General features: G+C 40.9%; 1 protein-coding gene across 1 annotated transcript in view; it reads left to right on the top strand.

Moving 5' to 3' along the window:
- The first annotated feature begins 5,946 nt into the window (after positions 1–5,946).
- Positions 5,947–22,243, top strand: part of cfap65 (cilia and flagella associated protein 65) — a 150,875-nt gene continuing 134,578 nt past the window's right edge. The window contains exons 1-5 of the mRNA XM_043694519.1: positions 5,947–6,027; positions 11,285–11,362; positions 13,399–13,586; positions 17,362–17,464; positions 21,515–21,681. Of these exons, the coding sequence (XP_043550454.1) occupies positions 5,947–6,027; positions 11,285–11,362; positions 13,399–13,586; positions 17,362–17,464; positions 21,515–21,681 (617 nt within the window). The remainder of the gene's footprint in view (positions 6,028–11,284; positions 11,363–13,398; positions 13,587–17,361; positions 17,465–21,514; positions 21,682–22,243) is intronic.

Genomic DNA, 22,243 nt, shown 5'->3' with positions numbered 1-22,243 from the left:
CGAGGGAGAGTCGAAGGAGGGAGGGCGTTCGTGCTAGGGGCAGGCAGAATGGCTGCTTCCTATATGGGAACAATTCTAGAATTCTTTGATTCTAAGCCTGGCTTTGTCCATTTCTTTCCATTTTGTTCTTTTTTTGTTCTTCTCTTTATTCCTTATTCATTTGAACTATGAATTCTCACATGAAGCATTACTTTGTGAAAGAACTTAAACATATGTACTTATGGTAATATTTACAAGAAGGTATCTTTCAGAATTATTTTCAGTCACAATCTGTAACCTCATGGACAAGCACATTCCTCACTTTGCTATTACCATCAAGCTGGGAGATTAACCTTGGCTCATTGAAGAGAGCTGGAAACTCTGAAAAACTGAAAACAAGGCATACCTAAAAAATGAGATGCCAACATAGTGAGGCTACAATGTGGGGCAGAGGATAATGCAACAGCAGAGGCTGCACACTATTGGGACAGAGTGCAGCAACTTGTTAACATCCACTCATAACACTGGAGCCGGTGAGATCTTCGAGATTGCAGCTCAGCATCGGTTTGCAATCGAATGTTGATCTAGGTGAGATACACAACTGCTTGTGTACAGCTTAAGCTCACAGTGAAGCAAAATACTGCCAAGTTTATGTCTTCTGAAGAACAGGAGTTCCAATAATACAGTGCTGTTTCAGTACTGCACTTGAATGTCAACCTGATTTGTAACTCTGACTCTGATGTGGAGCCTGAGTCCCTGGAATCTGGAAATGAGAATCCCAGCAACTAAGCCAGTCTTCTGAAGAAGTCTCAAATTCAATCTGAAATATTTAACTTTGTTTCTCTCTTCAGAGATACTGCCAGATCTGCTGAGTTTCTCCAGCATTCTCTGTTTGTTTCAGATTTCTAGCATTTGCAGTATTTTGCTTTTATTCTTCTTCAGTTCTCTGCCTGAACAATGTTCCTTGTCAATTATTTGCTAGAGCCGAAAAGAGTGGCGCTGGAAAAGCCCAGCCGGTCAGGCAGCATCCGAGGGACTAGGACAGTCGACATTTCGGACGTAAGCTCTTCATCAGGAATTTGCTAAACTACAGTAAAGAACTTTTTACAATGGGTTGGGCATGGAGGCAGGTCTGAGCCTTCCATGTGGAATAGGCTTTGAATCCCATGTTGGAATTAATCTGATACCTCCTTCTTAGGTAGTCCCTCAAGACTGAGGATGACGTCTTTCCACTTCAGAATTGAGTCCTGAGGAGGCTGAATAGTCCCATCCAGGAACTGCATGCCCTGCCACAGGTGAGGCAGGAAGTGGATGAATGGGACACTTGAGTTCTCAAACACTCTTTCCACTTAGTCTCCATGTGGACCTGTTGGAGACGATCACAATGGTTGGCACCTTTTGTGGATGTTTCTCCAGATTGGGTGGTCTTGGGGATGGCTGAGAATGTTCAGTTTTTTTCAGGGAGGCATTGAAGATATCCTTGAAGCCTTTCCTTGTAACCACTTACTGCAATAGATCTTTAGAATAGAGAGCTTGCTGTGGAAGTCTTGACTCAGGCACGTGACAATATGGTTCTGCCTCTGATGCTCCAGGGAAAATAGCCCCAACCTATTCAGCCTCTCCCTGTACTCAAACCTGGCAACATCCTTATAAATCTTTTCTCAACCTTTTCAAGTTTCACAAAATCCTTCCTATAGCAGGGAGACCAGAATTGCATGCAGAATTCCATAAGTGGCCTAACAAATGTCCTGTACAGCTGCAGCATGACCTCCCAACTCCTCTCCTCAATGCACTTATACGAGGGGAGCCAATTTGTTTAAACAGAGCTTGATGAATCTGCTAAGCTTACCTTTAGTGTGACCTCAATCAACACATTGCACAAGACACTTCAAATCACAGCAATAATATCTTTTGATTAGTTTGCAAGAACCCAGAGGTAAAGTGAGGGGAAATCTCCTTCCTACCTCGTGGTAAAATTCAGAAAACATTGGTCCAAAATCACCTGCTCCTTGCTGCACTCTCCTTGTAATACATCTCAAATTAATAATATATTGTGCAGTAAAATGTAATTTCCAGAAATAAATCTGTATAATCCAGACTTTGCTGGAGTGCACCATTTTGCGTGCTTTTTTAAAAAATAGTTATTTTTCCTCATCTTTCAGGTGAAATCAGTGAGGCAACTGGATAAATGAGAGGGCTGATAGTATGCCTCCTCAGATTTAGGGATCGACAAATAGGAGCAATGGTACAGGAAATAGGATAAATTGGACTAAATTTAAATAAGAAAAGGTAAATCATCATCATCACATGTACCCCACCTGTAGGCAGGTCCTTTGTTGGATGTGTCCTGATATTTGACCTGAGCTGTTTTCTTGGCAATTTTTGTCAATGGTGGTTTGCCATTACCATCCACTGTCAAGTCCCAAAGTCTTCCATATTTGGAATGAAAATCAAATTTGTGCTGTTGGCTTTACTCTGAGCCAAGCACTAACCGTCTCAGCTAACCCAACCTCCTTTGGACAGGTGAATAAAAAGAGAAATGTTGAATTAAAAGAGAGGGGGAAAAAGCCTTAAGGATGTATTTTAAAAGACATAAAGCCAAGGAACAATTTTCTACTCATTGGAGTGAGACTTCACAGCTTCAGTTGTTCCTTTTCTGAGTCAGGGGTATTGGCTCGATTGCGATGCAGTGTGACACCAACAGCATAGGTTCATTTCCAGCATTAGCTGAGGTTACTATGCGGGACTTTCCTCCTCAACCTCTTTCCTTAACTAAGGCATAGTTTACACCCTGGTTAAACCACTACCATTGGGTCTCTCTAATGAGAGAGCAACCTCATGGTCTGGTAAGACTCAGGTGACATTATCACTGTAGGAACTTAAATCTTGTGATTGATAAAAAGGGATCCTTAATGCCATGAAGAACTAGCCCCTAACGCTCTGTGGTGAATTTAATTCACTTTAGCAGCACAAATGCAGCACTTTCTTGAAACTTGTGGAGAGAGTGAGGGTGAGCTACTTTTTTAACAAAGCTAACCACAGAGAAGTGCAAATTGTCCAGCAATGTGCGGCATTCTAATACTCAAGGATAATCTCTTTCTCACCATGTTACTGAGTGATTCACACAGTAACAATGGTGAGAACCATCTAACTTGCCATTGCTTTTGTAGCAAATTCTGTGTTGTTCCTACTGCAATTTAGTTTGAATTTACCGTTCTCCACCTTTCAAATGCAGGCTATGTTATACTGTCCTAATAAGCTGCAATATCTCGTCATAAGAGGCACAAACCTTTATAGTTGTAGCCAGCAGAAGGATACAGTTCCTAACAGTCTCTTGTCACTCGGGCTGTTTAGCATGCTGACAGCACTTAACTGTAGGAGAAACTGAATGTTAGCTGAACTAAAGTTAGTCGTGCATAATGCTTATGTGACACTCTTCATCCATTAGCTCAAATTGCTCCTACCACCATCACTACCCCCAGTGACAGATCTGTAAAGGCCAACCCGGTTACACAGTTCCAGTCTCTACAGGTGCAATCTAAGATTGGAAGGACAGAATCTGTTATTCCGTTGCCAGGTACTTTAAATGTAAACAGTTAGAATATTTTGCATTTTTATTGTGCTTTTATGACACATATTGGTGCACAGTACCCCTTGTAGAAAACTGTCACAGAGGGTCACTTGTGATGTCATTATTTTGTGGACAAATATCCCTGTAAATACTGAGTGAAATTGTCATAAACCTTTCGTTTATATCAGAACTCTAAATGCCAAGTTAACTCCCCAACAATATTTATACCTGCTATTTAATCAATGGGAGAAAGTCATTAGCATAATATGAACAGATTGCAATGTTTTAACCTAATCAGAATTATTGGTTTTGCATTTACCATATGTAGCAATTCCACTTAAGTAAATGGGGAATATGGTAAGAGTTGTGAGATTGTAATAAATTCTGGACCTGATGCTCAGTACTATATTATTCCATCAGTCTGGTAATAGGAGAGTGCCTTACTTGCCGAGCAATTTTAAAGGACAACAGCACCTCAAATATAATTGCAGTTAACTGAAAGGTCATTTAATATTATACTTTTTTTTATTTTGCTTGTTCATTTTGATTGCCAGGTTTTGTAGTGCCTTTCTTTCTTGTCTAGCATCTGGTGGAAACCTGAAACAGTTCACTCCCGAAAAACAATTGAGACTCAGCCCATTCAAAGTTCCAAGACCAGCTTTTATCTTTTTTTTTGTTACTGAAGGTATCAAAGAGATGTGGAACTGGGAAGGTCAATGAAGTTGAATATAGGGGGCAATCTATTAGAGGTGTTTAAACTGATTTAAAAAGTTAGCATGGGAATGTTCCCTTTCATTTTCCCAGATAAACTACTTCCTCTCATGGGAAGCCCAGAACAAGGGCATAACCTCAAATTGGAGCAAAGTGCAGAAGTTCTTCTCCACGCAAAGAGTGGTAGAAATCTGGAATGCTGTCCACAAAAATAAACTATTAAGACTAAGTATCAAAGTTAAATTTCAAAACTGAATTCAGTAGATTTTTGCTAGGTAAGGAAACTAAGGAGAGCAGACAGAATTAAGGGACAGATTAGTCCTGATCTAATTGAATGGCATGCCCTCGTTTCTATTTTCTGATGTTACTGCACCCCATTAAGTTTGTCTACTAGTAAATGGCATCTCATAATAGCAGTTTAATCCTTAAATGCTGATGGTAATGCTAATAAGCAAAAGGGGTTGTAGGGTCTTCTCCATTTGTTAGTGCAAAAAGGCTTTGTCTGTCATCACAGTGTGGATTGTTACACAGTATAGTGTATGACAGTATGAAAAATAGCTTGCATTTACAATATGTTTTAAAGTCGTGAAGCATCTCGAGCTACTTCACAGCAACGTAATCAGAAATGTTGATGTTGAACCACATAAGGCGACATTAAGATAGAAATTGAGAGTGCTGGAGAGGTTTAGCAGGTCTGGAAGTATCTATGGGAAGAGGCGCAGTTAGTACTTTGAGTCCAATGTGACTTGTCTTTGGAACTGAAGGGAGGTGGAAATGTTTTATGCTGTTAGAAAAAGGAAAGAATCTAGTAAAATGAAAGACGATATAAAGGAGAGGTTAAAGGATGGAGTTTGGAGATTAAAGGTGTATAGAATAAAAGACAAAGTTATGGCAGTGATTGTAGAGAAGAAACAAAGCATTGTTTCAGAGTGAATGTTAATATCATAATAAAGATTATTATATAACCAATAAGGATAGGAAAATTGTCTAGCAAAGTAGGGTTTTAAGTGAGAGAGGGAGAGACAGAAAGATTTACGCAAGAGTTCCCAGAGCTTTGGACCTGAAGATCTGAAGGTACAGTTATCAATGGTAGGGTAATGAACATTAGGAATGTGCAAGACGCCAGAATTAAGGAAGCTCAGAGATCTTGGGCGGAATTATACAGATAGACAGGGATGAGACCAAGGAAGGATTTGAGTTTGAAGATGAGAGTTTTCAAATCAAGGCATTGCCAGAACAGATGCCAATGGAAATCATTGAGCGCAAGGATGGGCATGGGTTAGGGCATCGCTTAGCACAAGTTTGAAGGAGCTCAGGTTTATGGAGGTTGGAAAGTGGGTAGTCAACCAAGAAAGTGTTGGAATATGCAAATTAAACAACTTATTGCCCACCTTTGGTTTATCTATACTGACCTTATTGATGACGTGGTTGTTGGGTAGGAGGTAAGGAATGTTCTGTCTTTGGTGGGAAGGAGGTCAGAGAGTTAATCTTACAGATAATCTCTTATCCTTCTTGTAATCAGGAATAACACTGAGTGAGGAGGCATAGCAACCTTCCATGCTCACCTCAGTAGAGGTCTATGAATGGAGTGAAGGAGAAAATTAGACCAAAACAGCAAAAGGGGAGTATTGTTCTCATATTTCTTACCTTGGCTGCTGTAGAGGAATTGGTGGAAATTGATTGGAATGATTAATCAACAACCACCAGAAGAAGGCTTTCCAACACCTTCACAGAACAAGAAACAACTTGAGAGGCCAATCAAGAAGGTAAAAGCATATGGGATCCAAGATAATTTAGCAAGTTGGATCCAAATTTGGCTTAGTCGTAGAAGGCAGAGAGTGGTGGTGGTGGAAGGCTGCTTGTGTGACTGGAGGCTGGTGTCCAGGAGCGTATCACAGGGATCAGTTCCGGTTCCCTTATTGTTCGGACTTTTGTATAAATCATAAAAGGGAAAATGGGATGGGGGGGGGGGGGAAGGTGGAAATGAGATGTTTAGTAAGTTTGCAGTATCATGAAGACTGAATCATAGAGGTCTATAGCACAGAAAAAGACTCTATATTTTTGAACGTGCAGTCTAAATGGGTCAATCACCAACTATTCTAATCCTATTTTCCTGTATTTGGCTCATAGCTTTGTATGCCTTGGCAGCACAAGGGCCGATCTCAATACTTTTTAAATGTTATGAGGGTTTCTTTCTCTACCACCCTTACAGGCAGTCAGTTTCAGATTCCCACCACACTCTGGGTGAAAAAAGTTTCCCCCTCATCCCTTCCAAACCTTAAATCTCTGCCCCTGAACTTCCATCAAGGAGAAAAAAAAATCTTCTTGACAACCCTGTGCCCTTCATAATTTTATACATGTCAGTCATGTCCTCCCCCCTCCCCCCACTTAGTCTCCTTTGCTCCAAAGAGAATAACTTCAGTGTATCTAAGCTCTCTGCAGCCCAGATAACATCCTGGTAAATATCCTCTGCACCCTCTCCAGTGCTCTCATCTCCCTTCAATAATGTGGATACCCGAACTACACACTGTGCCCTGGTTGTGGCCAAACCGACAGTTTTTACAGTTCTAATATAAACTGCCTGCTCTAAATGGTTGGCCCTAACTGGTAAAGGTTGATAAACAGTGAAGGAGAGGGTCTTATATTACAGGAGGATATAGTCGGATTGGTCAGATAGGCAGAAGTAACAAGTCAAGTCGGTACTCAATGAATGGCAGGATACTAGGAAGCTCAGAGGAGCAGAGGGATTTTGGGGTGATCACAGATCACTGAAGGCAGCAGAGCAGGTTAACAGGGTGATTAAGAACACATACGGGAAGCTTGCCTTTATTGGTCATTGCATAGATTATAAGGGCAGGGAGTTGTGTGGAAGCTGTACAGGATTTTGGTTAGACCACAACTGGACTACTGTTGTACTGTACTGGAGCTGCAGTTCTGGTCCACCACACCATAGCAAAGATATTATTGTACTTGAGGGGGTGCAATTGAGATCCACAAAAATGTTGCCTGGGATGAAGCAGTTTAGCTATGAAGAGAGGCTGGAAAGCTCGGTTGTTTTCTTTGGAACAGAGAAGGCTAAGAGGGGACCTAATTGAAGTGTATGAGATTTTGAAGGTGGATAGGAAGCAGCTGTTCTCTATAGTTGAAGGATCAGTAACAAAAGTTTTAAGGTGAAAGCATAAGGTTTCAAGTGGAGTTGAGGAAACCTTTTTCCACCCAGCGAAAACTGGGAATCTGGAATGCACTGTTTGAGAGGATAGTTGAGTAGGAGACCTTTAAAATGTACTTGGATGAGCATTCAAAATATCATAATATTCAAGGCTATGGGCCAAGTGTTGGAAAGTGGGACTATTGTAGAGTTAGATTAGCTTTTGTTGGTGCAGACTTGATAGGCCAAAGATCCTCTTTCCTCTGTGACTCTATAAGTATGAACTGACAATAAACATCCCTTCTGGGTTTCATCTCAAAGAATTAAAGTGTACAGAAAGAGTCCATTCAGTGGAATGCTTTGAAAGAGTTATTCAATTACTTTTGCTTCCTTTATAAACCTTTTCCTTTTCAAATGTTTATGTTAAACCCCTTTGAAAATTACCACTGTATCTGCTTGCTCTACCCATTCAGTCAGGGCCTTCCAGATCATCACTTATTGAATAAAGAAGATCTGCTCCTTATTTATCCTCTGGCTATTTTTGCTGATTATCTGAAAATATTAAATCAATTGAGAAAATAATTGACCCCTAAAGAACAAGCACAAATTGCAGGTGCCTTGTGTCTGAACTGGAAAGAGCTAGGGAGCTAAATTAGAATTATTAAGGGACATCAAGTTATGGAGGGCATAGATGGCACATGGGGGGACTGGGAGTTATTTTTTATTCATTCACAGGTGTTGCTGGCTAGATCAGCATTTATTGCCCATCTCTAATTGCCCCAGAGGGCAGTTAAGAGTCAACCACATTGCTGTGTGTCTGGAGTCACATGTAGGCCAAACCCAGGTAAGGATGATAGTTGGGAGATAGTGAGGATGCAGAAGAGTCAAAGTAGATAGAGTATGGCACTGGGAAAGCACAATGTCAGGTAGCATCTGAGGAGTAGGAGAGTCGATGTTTCAGGCCACACCATTCTTCAGAACTGGGGAGGGGAAAGGGGACTGAGAAATAAATAGGGGGAAGGTGTTTGGGGCTGGGGGAAAGTAAGTAGGAGGTAATTGTGATAGGTTGGTGGGGAGGAAGATTGGCAGGTAGACCAGGTCAAGAGGGCAGATCTGAGTTGGAGGGTTGGATCTGGGATGGGGTGGAGGATGGGGAGATTTGAAAACTGGTGAATTCAATGTTGAGGCCATATGATTGTATGCTCCTGAGGCAGAAGATGAGGTGTTCCTGGTCCAATGTCCCGGTGGCCTTGTATTGGGGGTGGAGGAGGCCCAGAATAGACATGTCATAGGATGAATTGAAATGGATGGCCACAGGAAGGTGGGGTTGGTTGGTGCGTACGGACCAGAGATGTTCCCTTAAACAATTTTGAGAATTTGGGCTCGGTCTCTCCGATCTAGAGGAGACCACACTGAAAATAAATGTGGTTCGAGGGTATGCAAGTAAATCTCTGTTGAATTTGGAATGATCCTTTGTGGTCTTGATTGGAGATGAGAGGGGGTTGTGGGCCCCCAGCCCTAAACCCCTTCCCCCTATTTATTTCTGAGTCCCCTTTCCCCTCCCCAGATCTGAAGGAGGGTGTGTCCTGAAACATCGACTCTCTTACTCCTCAGATGCTGCCTGTTATTCTGTGCTTTTCCAGCGCCATACTCAACCAATCTGGCTCTTCAGCATCTGCAGTCCTCACTATCTCTCAACTGCCATCCTTACCTGGTTTTGCATCTCTTGCAGCAGCATGGGAGGGTGCCAGGTGTGGAGAGGGGATTGGTGGAGAGTGTGAACCTAATAAGGGAATTGTGGTGGGAAAGATCCCTATGGAAGGAGGAAAGGGGTGCGGACAAAAATATGCTTTCGGTGGTGGGATCTGACTGTCAACAAAAATAGCGGAAGATGATGCACTGGATTTGGAGATTGGTGGGGTGGAATGTGAGGACCAGTGAATACTAATCTTGTGGTTGCAGGGGATGGGATTCGAGGACAGAGGTGCGGAAAATGGAGGAGATGCAATTAAGGGCATTGTTGATCACAGGGGAAGGGGAATTATGGTCCTTGAAGGAGGAGGACATCTGGAATGTCCTGAGGTGGAATTGCTCATCCTGGGAGCAGATAGCATTTTCTTTCCCTAAAGGACATTAGTGAACCAGATGGGGTTGTCCAACATTGGATTTGTGGTCATCATTAAGCTCTTCAACTGATGAATTCAAATTCCATCCGCCATTCGAACCCGGGTCCCCAGAACATTATTTGGGTCTCTGTATTAACACTCAGTGATAATACCATAGGCCATTGCCGCTCCTTATAAGTTGAGTAGAGTGAAGACTGAAGGACTTAACAGCCTTTAATGCAACTGGGCTAAAATCCAAGAGGAACAAAGTGAGCCTTCTAACCACCTCATCTTGGCAGTTGTCTGTCTCCATTGGCAGCCTCTGAATTGCCAACTAATCCGTTGGAAGATCCTGAACACTGACTAATTTGCAGAAATAATGTGCATTTAAAAGGTGCAATTCACTAATACATTATGCCCCAACTTTATTCATAATATACAGAGTATTTTTGATGTAGTTACTGGTACCTGTTTTTCTGCCTCTGAAGCTCCTGTACACTCGGGTAACTTTAGTCCCACTTGATTCTGTTACAATATGTGTTTCCAACACAGGCTGCTGTCCAAGATGGCTGTCGATATTGCACGTGGTGTTCAGTGAGTGACAATGTTCTCTAGTGACAGGATTCTCAGGTGTGCCAGTATTTCTGTATGTATACACAGCTGGCATTTCACCTGACACCCTGACAATTTCCAAAGTGCTGAATATGAATAAGCTTATGCAGTCAGCTTTTGTTGTTGAGCAGAGCGTACATTTCACTACAGTGTTGTGTTAAGCGGCAGAATGACTGTGGTGTCGAGAAACAATACATTGAGCCTGGTGTGCTGTTTTGAAAGAGTAACTTTGACTGATCTGAACTGTTAATTGTACAGTGTAACATGTAGTCAAGAAAAATCTCAACCATAGTTTGCCTCCACCTTCACCTCTATAGTCTCTGCCTTAATCACTTTCTTTCACTGCCTTTCTCTGCATTTGTTTTTAAACCTTTGTCAGGGAGATAATTCCAGTCTGATCAAAGATTTCAATTCTCATTCATTCTGGCAGAGCAGCAGTGTGTTTTTATGGGAGGTGCTGGCATTCGTTCATCTGGTGTGATGTTCATGACTTTGAGGAGATAACATGATGTTTGAGAACATTCACACACATTTGCATTTTGATGCTGGTAGTCAACCTATTGCTGATGAGTTGGCTCACACGTCTGGAGCAAATCCTTGCAAATAAGACTGTTTGCACCCTTCATTCCATTCCTATCAATGGAGGAATATTGTGTGAACCTATATGGGCTGCATCATCTCCATAACACTTGGTAGCTTGGTAATGACATACCACTTTAATGCTCTTTATCTACTTATGGTGGCTTTGTATGTAAGCGCAGCAGTTCATTGCAGCAAGAAAGTACTCAGGTAAGTTGGCAGATTTGGGGTGATTGAAATAAAGACATAATGTTGAATTTCTCAGAATAATTTAAAGCTCAAACGGAAGCCATTCAGCTCATTGAGATTATACTGGCTGACAGTGGAGCAATACAGTCAGTCCCATTCTTCATTCCTGTCACCCTGCAAGTTTTATTCTTTCAAATGCTCATCCAATTTCATTTAGGAACCATTGATTGTTCCTGCTTCAACCACTCTGAGAAGCACAGAGGTTCTAGATGATTGCCTCTTGTGAAAAATGTTGTTCTTTACATTTACCTGCATAACTTGTTCAAAGCTTTTGTCTGTGCATAGAGTCAGATTTTACTTACTGATGAATTGTTTCTATTATTCTGGCAGTGTTCTAATATGTTGACCTCATCGTGTTCCTTGAAATCTGTCCCTTTTCAAGGCATAGGACTGAGAAACTATAGTAAGGTAAGTTCATAATCACACATGATGGACTTGGATGAGTTGTATATTATTTATACTTTGAGATATTAACATATTATTTATCTTGCATATCAGAGCGTGCAAAAAGGATTTACAGGAATAATACTAGACTTGGAGGTTGAAACTCTCATAAAATGTTGAACATACCAGGCCCTTCTCCAGACAAAATGGAGCCTGGAAATGATCTTATAGAGGTCTCAAATATTAGCTTGGATTTAATAAACTGCATTCCTATGTATTACGGCATTTCGTGTGTTGTTATTCTCATAGTATCAGGAGGAAGCTCATCTGCTGTGACATTCATGACTTTGAGGAGATATTTGGGAACGTTGATCACCCATCTGCATTTGATGCTGGCAGTCAGCCTATTGCTGAATGAGTTGGCTCACGCATCTGGAGCAAATCCTTGCAAATGAGACACTTTGCACCCTTCATTCCATTCCTATCAAGGGAGGAATATTATATGATTCTATCACTTTAGGATATGAAACAAACGTTTTCACTCTTTCGGGCAGTTCTTGTCGTGTTAGATTATTGGGTACTGTGTGTTTTTTGAAGCTGATGATTGTCAATCATTTGCTAGTTTCTAGCTTGACTTTTAGATATTTTTAAGCAACCTGTTCATTTGAACCTTGAACCCTCTGACCTCAAGGTAGGGACACCACGTCCGTGCCATATGACCACATTCTAGCTTGATTTTTACAGTGAGTGGTTGTCTGATGGGAGAGGATTTGACTTCATTGTATGTGTTATTAAGTTAAGCAAATGAACTGTACAGGCTACAATGATTGTGAGATAGGTATTGAGACTGTGAGCATAAGTGATGATTAGCATCATGAGCTCTCGTGGTACAGTAGTAGTGTCCCTACCTCTAAGCCAGGAAACCTGGCTTCAAGTCCCATCTGTTCCAAATGATATGCAATAACATCTCTGAGCAAGTTGCTTTGAAAATATCTAGGTGACAATTGGCCATTGCCAGGTAAAACACTTTCTCCGTTGTAGTGATGGACAATGGATAATAATTGATGGAGGGTGGAGAAAGATAAGAACTATAAATTAGCATATTTAAGGTGATTGGTGTAGTGAGGAAACAGATTCTTGTGTTTTAGGTTAATGTTGATATGGGAAAAAAATGTTCCAAATGACAATCAAGGAAGAAAAAGAGACAGGATATTTATTCAGCGGCAAAGATGACAGAGAACAATGTTTGGAATGAACTAGAGATTGGGAATACACAAACAGCATAACACCTTTGGTGTGAGACCTTTATTCTTCAAGTGCAACGATTTTTGCTTGTCAGATGCTACTATCATGTCAACAAAAGCAATTGCATTTATGTAGTACCTTCAACACAGTAGAATGTCTTTACAGGTTTGAATGTCAAACAAACCTTGACACTGAGCCATGCGAGGAGATAGTGGGGAAAGTGACCAAAAGTTTGGTCCAGGAAGTACCTTTCGAAGAAAAGGAGGTGGAGAAACCACGGGAGCACAGGCAGAAATTGCTTAAAAAAACTCAGCAGGTCTGGCATCTGAGGAGAGAAAGCAGAGTTAACATCTTGAGTCCAGTGGACCCCTCTTTAGAGCAGTTCTCTAACCCTCCTGGAGACAGGTTACTGGATCTGAAATGTTGACTCTGCTCTTTCTCTACAGATGCTGCCAGACATGCTGAGATTTTCCAGCAATTACTGTTTTTGTTTCTGATTTACAGCGTCTACAGTTCTTTTGGTTTTTGTTTAGGAGAAATAGGGAGGTTTTAGTAACCCATTTCTAGAGCTTAGGACCCATACAGCAGCAGGTAATCATAGACACATCAACTTAATGCCCCTATCAGGATATTTTGCTACCTGAACTCAGGTTATTTGAATTGGATATAAGAGGGTTTGTTTTTCCCAGTGTGACCAGTTCAAGATCCATTCAATTACATAGTGTTTCAGTCAGGCTCTTTGTTTTGGTGGATTGATGCTCAGTTAATGTAGCATCTTGTAGCTTCTTAACACTTTGCCTCTGATTCCTTTGCAGTGGAGTGTCCCCAGTCTAGCCAGCACTGAAATCTCAGGAAGGAAGAAGAGCAAAGGAATCAAATCAAACTTTTTTGGAATAGAGGTCTTGGACCATCTTGAATGGCTGAACTGGGAGCCGGGGATAGAATCCACTAAACATATAATCTTAAAGAATGTACAGTTCAAAACTCAAAAACTCAAGTACAGGTGAGTTCTGGGCCAGTCTTGCAGGAGCTTTAATGTCTGTTATAAATCACTTCTACATCGCATCTAACCTTGAAGTTTCTGAGTCTTTTGACTTTTATTTTTTATGGGTCACATAGGTTTGCATCATTGAGCTTTGAGGGTCACATTAGAAGTTTAAATTGATATTTTAATTCATTTGCATACATCTCCAGTCACTGATGTTATGATTTGGGATTGATACACTAAAGATTAAGCAACTGAACAAGTTGTTTTTGTCTTTTAGTTTCTCCTGTCTTCTACTCTTCACCATTTTCCCCTTTTGATACTTGGGTCTGTACGTACAAAGAATGCATCAAGTTAGTGTGCAGGTACAAAAAGCATTAGGCAAGGCAAATGACATGCTGGCCTTTACTGCAAGAGCATTGTAATATAGAACTAAGATGTTTTGTAACAACTGTACAGAGCTTTGCTGAGATGTCATCTGGAGTACTGTCTGCAGTTTAGTCTTTCTATTTAAGAAAGGGCATACTTGCGCTTGTCATGATATAATGAAGTTCATTAGATTGGCCCCTCGTGTGGATGGTGTCCTATGATGAAAGGTTAAGTAAATTGGGTTTATATTCTCTGAAGTTAGAAGAATGAGAGGCAATCTTATTGAAACGTTTAAGATTCTGAAAGAACTTGATTGGTTAAACTGTGAATTGTTTCCACTGGGTGTGGCACGGTGTCAGCATAAAGGACCAATATTTTAGAGATAATGAGATACTTGGCATATCTTGAACCCATAAGGTTGTGGATGCTCTATTTTTAGATTAGATTAGATTATCTGCAGTGTGGAAACAGGCCATTCGGCCCCAACAAGTCCACACCAACCCTCCGAAGAATAGCCCACCCAGACTCATCTCCCTCTGACAAATGCACCTAACACTATGGGCAAATATCACAGAAGCTTTGGAAAGAGTGCAGAGGAGATTTACTAGGATGTTGCCTGGTATGGAGGGAAGGTCTTACGAGGAAAGGCTGAGGGACTTGACGCTGTTTTCGTTAGCGAGAAAAAGGTTGAGAGGTGACTTAATAGAGACATATAAGATAATCAGAGGGTTAGATAGGATGGACAGGGAGAGCCTTTTTCCAAAAATGGTGATGGCGAGCACAAGGGGGCACAGCTTTAAATTGAGGGGTGATAGATATAGGACAGATGTCAGAGGTAGTTTCTTCAACTTCAGTAGATTCGCCAATTTTAAGTACATTTAAGTCGTCATTGGACAAACATATGAACGTACATGGAATAGTTTAAGTTAGATGGGCTTCAGATTGGTATGACAGGTCAGCGCGACATCGAGGGCCGAAGGGCCTGTACTGCGCTGTAATGTTCTATGGAAGAGAATTAAGTACTTTTGGAGTGTAATTATTAACATAAAATCTTACAAAGAAGGCCCTTTGCAGCTCCTCAAAACAACTATCCAATTCGCATCTCACTATCTTTTCTCCTGGTGTTCTCCCCCATAGCTTTGCATATGTTTACTTTTCAAATATAAATCAGATCTGATTTGAAAATTACTATTGAAACAATGTTTTGTTTTAGTGATTGAGGGGGTGTGCATGTCTTATTCTTGGCCATCATTTATTGCCCATCCCTAATTATCCTGGAGGATATGTTGGTTTGCTGCCTCTGGAACCTCTATCATCCTTGGGGTGTGGACAGTCACTCAATCTGTTAGGGAAGGAGTTCAAAGATTTTGATCCAGCATCAGTGAAGAAACAAGGATATAGTTTTAAGTCAGGATGATGAGTGACTTGGGAGGATGGTGTTCCCATACATCTACTACCCTTATCATTCTAAGTGCTGAGGTCATGGTCTTGAAAAGTGTTGTCAAAGGAGGAGTGAAGAAACAAGGATATAGTTTTAAGTCAGGATGATGAGTGACTTGGGAGGATGGTGTTCCCATACATCTACTACCCTTTCATTCTAAGTGCTGAGGTCATGGTCTTGAAAAGTGTTGTCAAAGGAGGTTTGGTGAGTTACTAGCGTGCACCTTGCAAGTAGGTGGTACACACTGCTGTGCATTAGTGAAGGGAGTGAATGTTGAAGGTGTTGGAAAGGGTGTCAATCAGGTGGGATTGACTTGTCCTGGTTAATATTGAGCTGCTTCAGTGTTGTTGAAAATCCTGGCAAGTGGAGAGTGTCAATTTTGGGCACCAGCTGTACTGGAACTGTTTGGCTAGGACATAGCTACTTCTGGTGCACAAGTCTTAAGTATTATTGCTGCAATGCCGTCAGGGCCAATAGCCTTTGCAGTATCCAGTCCAATTGAATTGTCTGAAGATTGGCATCTGCCATGGTGGTGACCTCAGGAGGAGGCATGATGGATCATCCTCTCCATACTTCAGGCTGATGGTGGATACAAGTGTCTTATCTTTTAGAATGATGTACTGGGCTTCCCATTTATTGAGATGGGGATAATTGTGGAGCCTCCCACTGCTGCTGGTTGTTGAATAATCCACCACAATTCACAAGTGGATACGACAGGACTGTGGAACTTAATCACTTAACCCTGCCTGTTGCATGTTGCTTCTATTGCTTGGCATGCCCAGTAATTCTGTGCTATAGGTTCACCAAGTTGACACCTGAACTTTAAGATATGCCTGGTGCTGCTCCTGGCATGCCTTCATGCACCTCTCATTGAATCTGGTTAATTTCTGAGCTTGGTGGTGCTGGAGAAGTGGGGGACATGTTGGCCATGAAGTTACAGATTCCTCAATGTTGAATACAATTCCTCAATGTGAAGATGGGCCATCACCTCCACAAGGACTGTGTATTGGCTATTCCTAACAATATTGTCATGAACAGCACATCAGCTGTCTTGTTAAAAGCAGATTAGGTTATTTTATCACAAAATATATTTTTAAGTCATAACTCATTTGTTTCTGATAGCATTGCTTAAAAATTAAATTCTTATCTCCTTTGGTTCTTTTGTCAGTTACTTTAAATCTATGTATTCTGGTTACTGACCCTGTTGCCGTTGGAAATAGTTGCTCCTATTTACTCTTCATGATTCTGAATAATTCTATTAAATCTCCACTTGACCTTCACTATTAAATGGAGGATAAATCCTAAATTCTTCTATTTAGGTCACAGACCTCCCTCATGCTTAGCACCATTTTTCCAATCCCAACACGTTCTCTCTAGGACCTTGACATCCTTCCAACAGGATGGTGCTCCAAATGTTTAAAAATAATCCCTTCAATGCTTTATTTAGATGCCAGCTTTCTTTTAAAACTTTTCAAAATAAGTCTGCCTGTGTTTGAATCCCTCCATTCTGTTTTCTCCTGCCTACCTTCACCAATCCTACAACTCCAAATGATCTCTTCATCACTCCAATTCTGGTTAATTAAATTTCCAAGTTTCCTGACTGTATCAGTGTGACCATACGTTCAGCTGTCCAGGTTCTCAGTCATTTGCTTTCCATGGAGAAAGTGAGGACTGCAGATACTGGAGGTCAGACTCAAAGTGTGTGGCGCTGGAAAAGCACAGCAAGTCAGGCAGCATCCAAGGAGCAGGAGAATCAATACTTTGGGCATAAGCCCTTCATTAGGAATTTACTACTAATTTACTTCCTATACCTGCCTGCATTACCTTTTATTGTCCACCTCCATTAGAAATACCCTTAAAACCCAATGTGTCTTTAAGTGGCTTGGTGTCAAATATTTTATTGCAGTTGTAGATTTTAGTAAGCTAAGCAGTATTAGAATAATGCAATGTTATTGTTAGTTATAAATCTGTTTTCTGTTGCAGACCTCCAACTACTGAATTCTTCACCACACTGTTCCCACAGTCAGTGGTCTTGGGTGCAGGGACCTCTTACTCTCTGCCAATCACTTTTTGTGCTCTTGAGCAGGTAAAGGAATCAAACAGTATTGTATTGATTTGCATTATTTCATATCTAAAGTTTGATTATATAACATATATTTTCACCCGTTCTTCAGTATTCCTCCATATCATGCAGCACATCCAAGCTAAGTAGATGGTTTGCTCTTGAATGTCTCATAGAATCAAAGGAATTTACAGCACATGAGTAGGTTAATTCACCCATCATATCTCCTGTGTTGTGATCCCAGCTTACTGGATAAGTCAGATACTAGACTGAAACCTGGCTTAATGGGTCATATTCTGATTTGTTTGATTTTAACAAAATGGTCTCTCGCTGAAGCATAAACAAGGAGTGCTGAAGATGTTGCTTTAGTGAGTATGCAAACAAAAGAAATGATGATAAAATTGAATAAGCTATCTACTTCAAATGAACATTTGAAGACTTTTTAACATGGTAAAGGTATAATTCCATTAAACTCGAACACATTGATAAAAATCGAAAAGTAAATCAAAATCTCTTGTATAGTTAATGTAGCCAAATGCTGAAGATGCTGGAAATCTGAAATAAATATAGGAAATGCTGGAAAAACTCAGATCCAGCAGCATCTGTGGAGAGAGAACCAAAGTTAACATTTCAAGTCTGATATGGCTTTTCTATATTCTTGTTTGACCAGCCCTATCACAATTTTATACGTTTCAGTGAGATCTCCTCTCATTCTTCTAAATTCCAGTGAATACATGCTTAGTGTATTCAATTTCTCCTCATACAACTAAGCTTCCACCCTGGGAATCAATCCAGTGAATCTTGGTTGTACATCCTTTCCGTCACATTTTTTTTGTGAAGGAGACCAAAACTGCAGTAATGTTATGGGTGTGGCTTCTCCAAGGCCCTGTACAGATGCATCAAGACACCTTGTTCCTACACTGAGATTCTTTTGCTGTGAAAGTGAACATGCTATTTATTTTCCTAACTGCTTCTTGCATCTGCTTCTTGCTTTAAGTGGCTTATGTACAAGGTCACTCTTGATGCATCAATATTTCCCAATTTGTAGCTATTTAAGTAATACTGTGCATTGTACTGCATTTGCTATGCATATGCCCACTCACTCAGTGTGTCTAAATTGCTTTGAAGCATCTTTGTTTCCACAACACCACTCTCAATTCCTCCTGGTTTGGTGTCATCAGCAAACTTACAGCTGTGATCTCTCTGAAACCCCATTAGTTACCACCTTCCTCTCTGAGAATCACCTATTTATTCCTACTGTCTGTTTTCTGTCTGCTAACCAATTATCAATCTATACCAATACATTACACCAAATTCCCACATACTTTAGTCTTATGTATCAAAATTTTTCTGTAAATCTGAAAACCCTACACCTGCTGGTTCTCCCTTATCTGTTCTGCAAGTGGTTGTATATGTCATGTTTGTATTAGGAGGATGAGGATCATCATAGATGCAAAAAGAATCAAGTTAAAATTTGCATCCTGATTTAGTTTGGAGTGGAGGGATTTAGACTGAAATGAGAAAATAGAATGTACAGTGACCAGATTAGATTTTGGTATAATTTCTGAGGGATAATTAGTGGAATAGATGCTTTTCATTCCTTAAACACATGATTTCTTTTTAATCATTCTGTTCAGAGATGTTATTATACACCTCCTGGAACAGGTGGGATATGGACCTGGGCCTCCTGGACCAGAGGTAGAGACATTGCCACTACACCACAGGTGCTCCTTCCTTTAGCCCCTTGAGATTTCTTTGTCATCTATTAAGACTCTAGTTAGTATGGTTGTCATCTCAGCTGATCCTTCCTGCACCCTCTTTGATCTATTAGTCAAGAATCTGTCTTCTCTCTGCCCAGTGATTCCTCTTTCTCTGCTCTCTGGGGAAGATAGTTCCAAGAACTCATGATCCTCTGAGAGAAAGATTCTTTTAATCTTATCTTAAATTAGACTTAATTTTAATCTTATTTTTAGTCCGTGTTCCTTAGTTTGATCTTTCTCACAAGGGGAAATATCCTTTAAGCATTTACCCTGTCAAGTCCCTTCATATAGACATCATGTTTGTGTTTTAGTTATTCATGCTGTTGTTATAAATAAAATAGAGGGTCTTGCTTGGCCATTTCAGTGGATAGTTAAGCGTCAACCACATTGCTGTTAGTATGGATTCATGCATGTAGGCTAGATCAGGTAAGGATGGTAGATTACCTTCCCTAAAGGACATTAACAACTGGTTAGAGTTTTCTGTCAGTTTAAAGTTTGTTTCATGGCCACTGATAATAAGGTTATGGACTGGGTTTTTGTCGTGAAGTGTAAGTTGGAAAAATTCCTGATCCTGTAAAACTTCCCCAGGAAGGAATAACCTCCCCCTTCCCCACCCCCACCCCCAGCAGCATATTTGTATTCCATGGAGGTTGGGTCGGATGGAATCAGGCCTAACCAAAAGGAGGTTGGCCCAAAATAGCCACAAAAGCAGATGGATGATAAGGCCATCAGGATAGAAGCCATGCTTTCATTTACAGGGACGGTGATGAATATTACTGATGGATATCAAGCCCTCACACTGGAGAAGCTGTCCTTCTACGCTGCGTCTGTCCAGCCACTCCAAGGTTATGCGCAATCAATCATGGCATTGAGCTTTGGTTCTGGATGTTGGTGTTGTGCGTGAGCCTCAGAGGCTTGAGCAGCTGGAAAGAAAGTTGGAGGGAAAGCTGCTCCTCAGTCTCTCCACATTCCCCCTTGCCTTATCCATAACCCCTTAAAGTATCCACGATCCCTCCGTACTTCTGATGTGTGCTCTATTGTCACTCACTAAAATCCACCACGAGCAAACATCAGATGCCATATAACACCAGTGGGAAGACTTAGACTTTCAATACTGAAAATGTGTTGCTGGAAAAGCGCAGCAGGTCAGGCAGCATCCAGGGAACAGGAGAATCGACGTTTCGGGCATGAGCCCTTCCTCAGGCCCGAAACGTCGATTCTCCTGTTCCCTGGATGCTGCCTGACCTGCTGCGCTTTTCCAGCAACACATTTTCAGCTCTGATCTCCAGCATCTGCAGACCTCACTTTCTCCTCTTAGACTTTCAGTAGTCTAATAATAACTCATCTTGTTCTATTCAAAAACATGTTATACTAAAATAAACGTTGGATCCATTGGAAAAGCGTTAATCCTCTGAAGTCACTATTATAAATACAAACAAACATTATAAACAATTAACAGCCATATCACCTCTCATCAAAAATTTTTAAAACAGTGTAAAATTGGCAAACTGAGAACATAACCTCCTACCAAAATTTCCTTTTGAAAGTCTATTATGTATTTTTGAGCTCAGTTGTCAAAATTAACCAATATAGCTCAAAACATGGGACCTACTGAGACTGTAAGACCTGTATCTCTGTTAAACAATTCCAGATACTGTTTTCTTTTAGTGCTGTATTGGAGCTAGGACCTCCATACTTGTGACTCTTGACATCGATGTAATAACATACATCTAGTTATAGAAAACTCCATCAAGGGGGGGTTTGTAATACCACACACACAATGGAGCCAGTAACAACCGAAGTATTGTCCACAGCCTGGCGCTCTCAGCCTTATCCCAAAATGTGCTTGAAGTATGCAAGTAGGTATGAGACTCAGAACTGGGTGACTTTTAAAGATCTTTTGGGTTTGCCCAACTTGGAAAATATCATTGAACCTTGTGACTTACTCAAAACACGCCAGTGGAGATAGATATTTTCCTATCACCACCTTTTCTCATCACTGCCACTATATTGTTGGACTAGGGCTGTTTCAATAATTTTTGAAGACTGGTGCCTGAAAAACACAAACTTTGCTGGAACATATTTATTTTAACCTTTAAACTAGTTTCTCTTGTGCTTACCTTTGTTTTTCTATATTTGTGTCATTAACTACATTTGAATTCCTCAGATGCTGTGTTAAAGTTTGACTTCATGCCTCTAAATCCCAGTAACATAACCATTATGCTATTGCATTAGGGTGAAGATAAAATCATATAAATGCCTCCCCCTCCTTCAATGAGATACTTTATCCTTGATTTTTTTTGTCTCCTTGCAGAAAAACTATGAGGATCGCATTGTGTTTGAGACAAAAGCTGGGTCATTTACTATTCAGCTGCGTGCTTCTCTGCCCTCCCATGATCTGGAGATTCCCGAGTGGCTGTGCATACCACCATGTGCAGTCTACGAAAGTTCAGAGGTCGCATTTTACTTGCATAACAATAGGTAAGGCTGGAAGACCATATGAGCAAGAGAATCTCTGTTCCACCTTTTCATGAAGGGTCATGGCTATCTGTCCATGGCCTGGTTCCCATAGCCTTATCCCATGATTGTTGAAATGTGGTGGAAGTACGAAGGTAGGTCTTAAACCCATCCCCTTGCTTTGGATCCAGTTTTATTTATTTGCTTGTCTTGGTTAAAAAAAAAACTAGGCAAAAGTGAGGACTGCAGGTGCTGGAGATCAGAGTCTAGATTAGAGTGGTGCTGGAAAAGCACAGCAGGTCAGGACTGAGTCCTGAGGAAGGCCCTTTGCCCGAAACGTTGATTTTCCTGCTCCTCGGATGCTGCCTGACCTGCTGTGCTTTTCCAGCACCACTCTGATCTAGACTCTTAGTAAAAAAAAACCCACCAACCTCACATTTGAAATGATAAATGGAGATTTTTTGGGGAGAGACTTCTACCACCCTTTACTTAAAACTGTGTTTCCAAAATTTTCTCCTGAATTCCCTGGCTCAAACATTAAGGATGTGTCACCTCATCCTAGTGTCCCCTGTTGAATTTTGGAGTA

This window comes from Chiloscyllium plagiosum, chromosome 7, assembly GCF_004010195.1.
Source record: "Chiloscyllium plagiosum isolate BGI_BamShark_2017 chromosome 7, ASM401019v2, whole genome shotgun sequence".
Lineage (NCBI taxonomy): Eukaryota > Metazoa > Chordata > Chondrichthyes > Orectolobiformes > Hemiscylliidae > Chiloscyllium > Chiloscyllium plagiosum.
The sequence above is the reverse complement of the archived record's forward strand: the minus strand, read 5'-3'. Positions and strand labels throughout refer to the sequence as shown.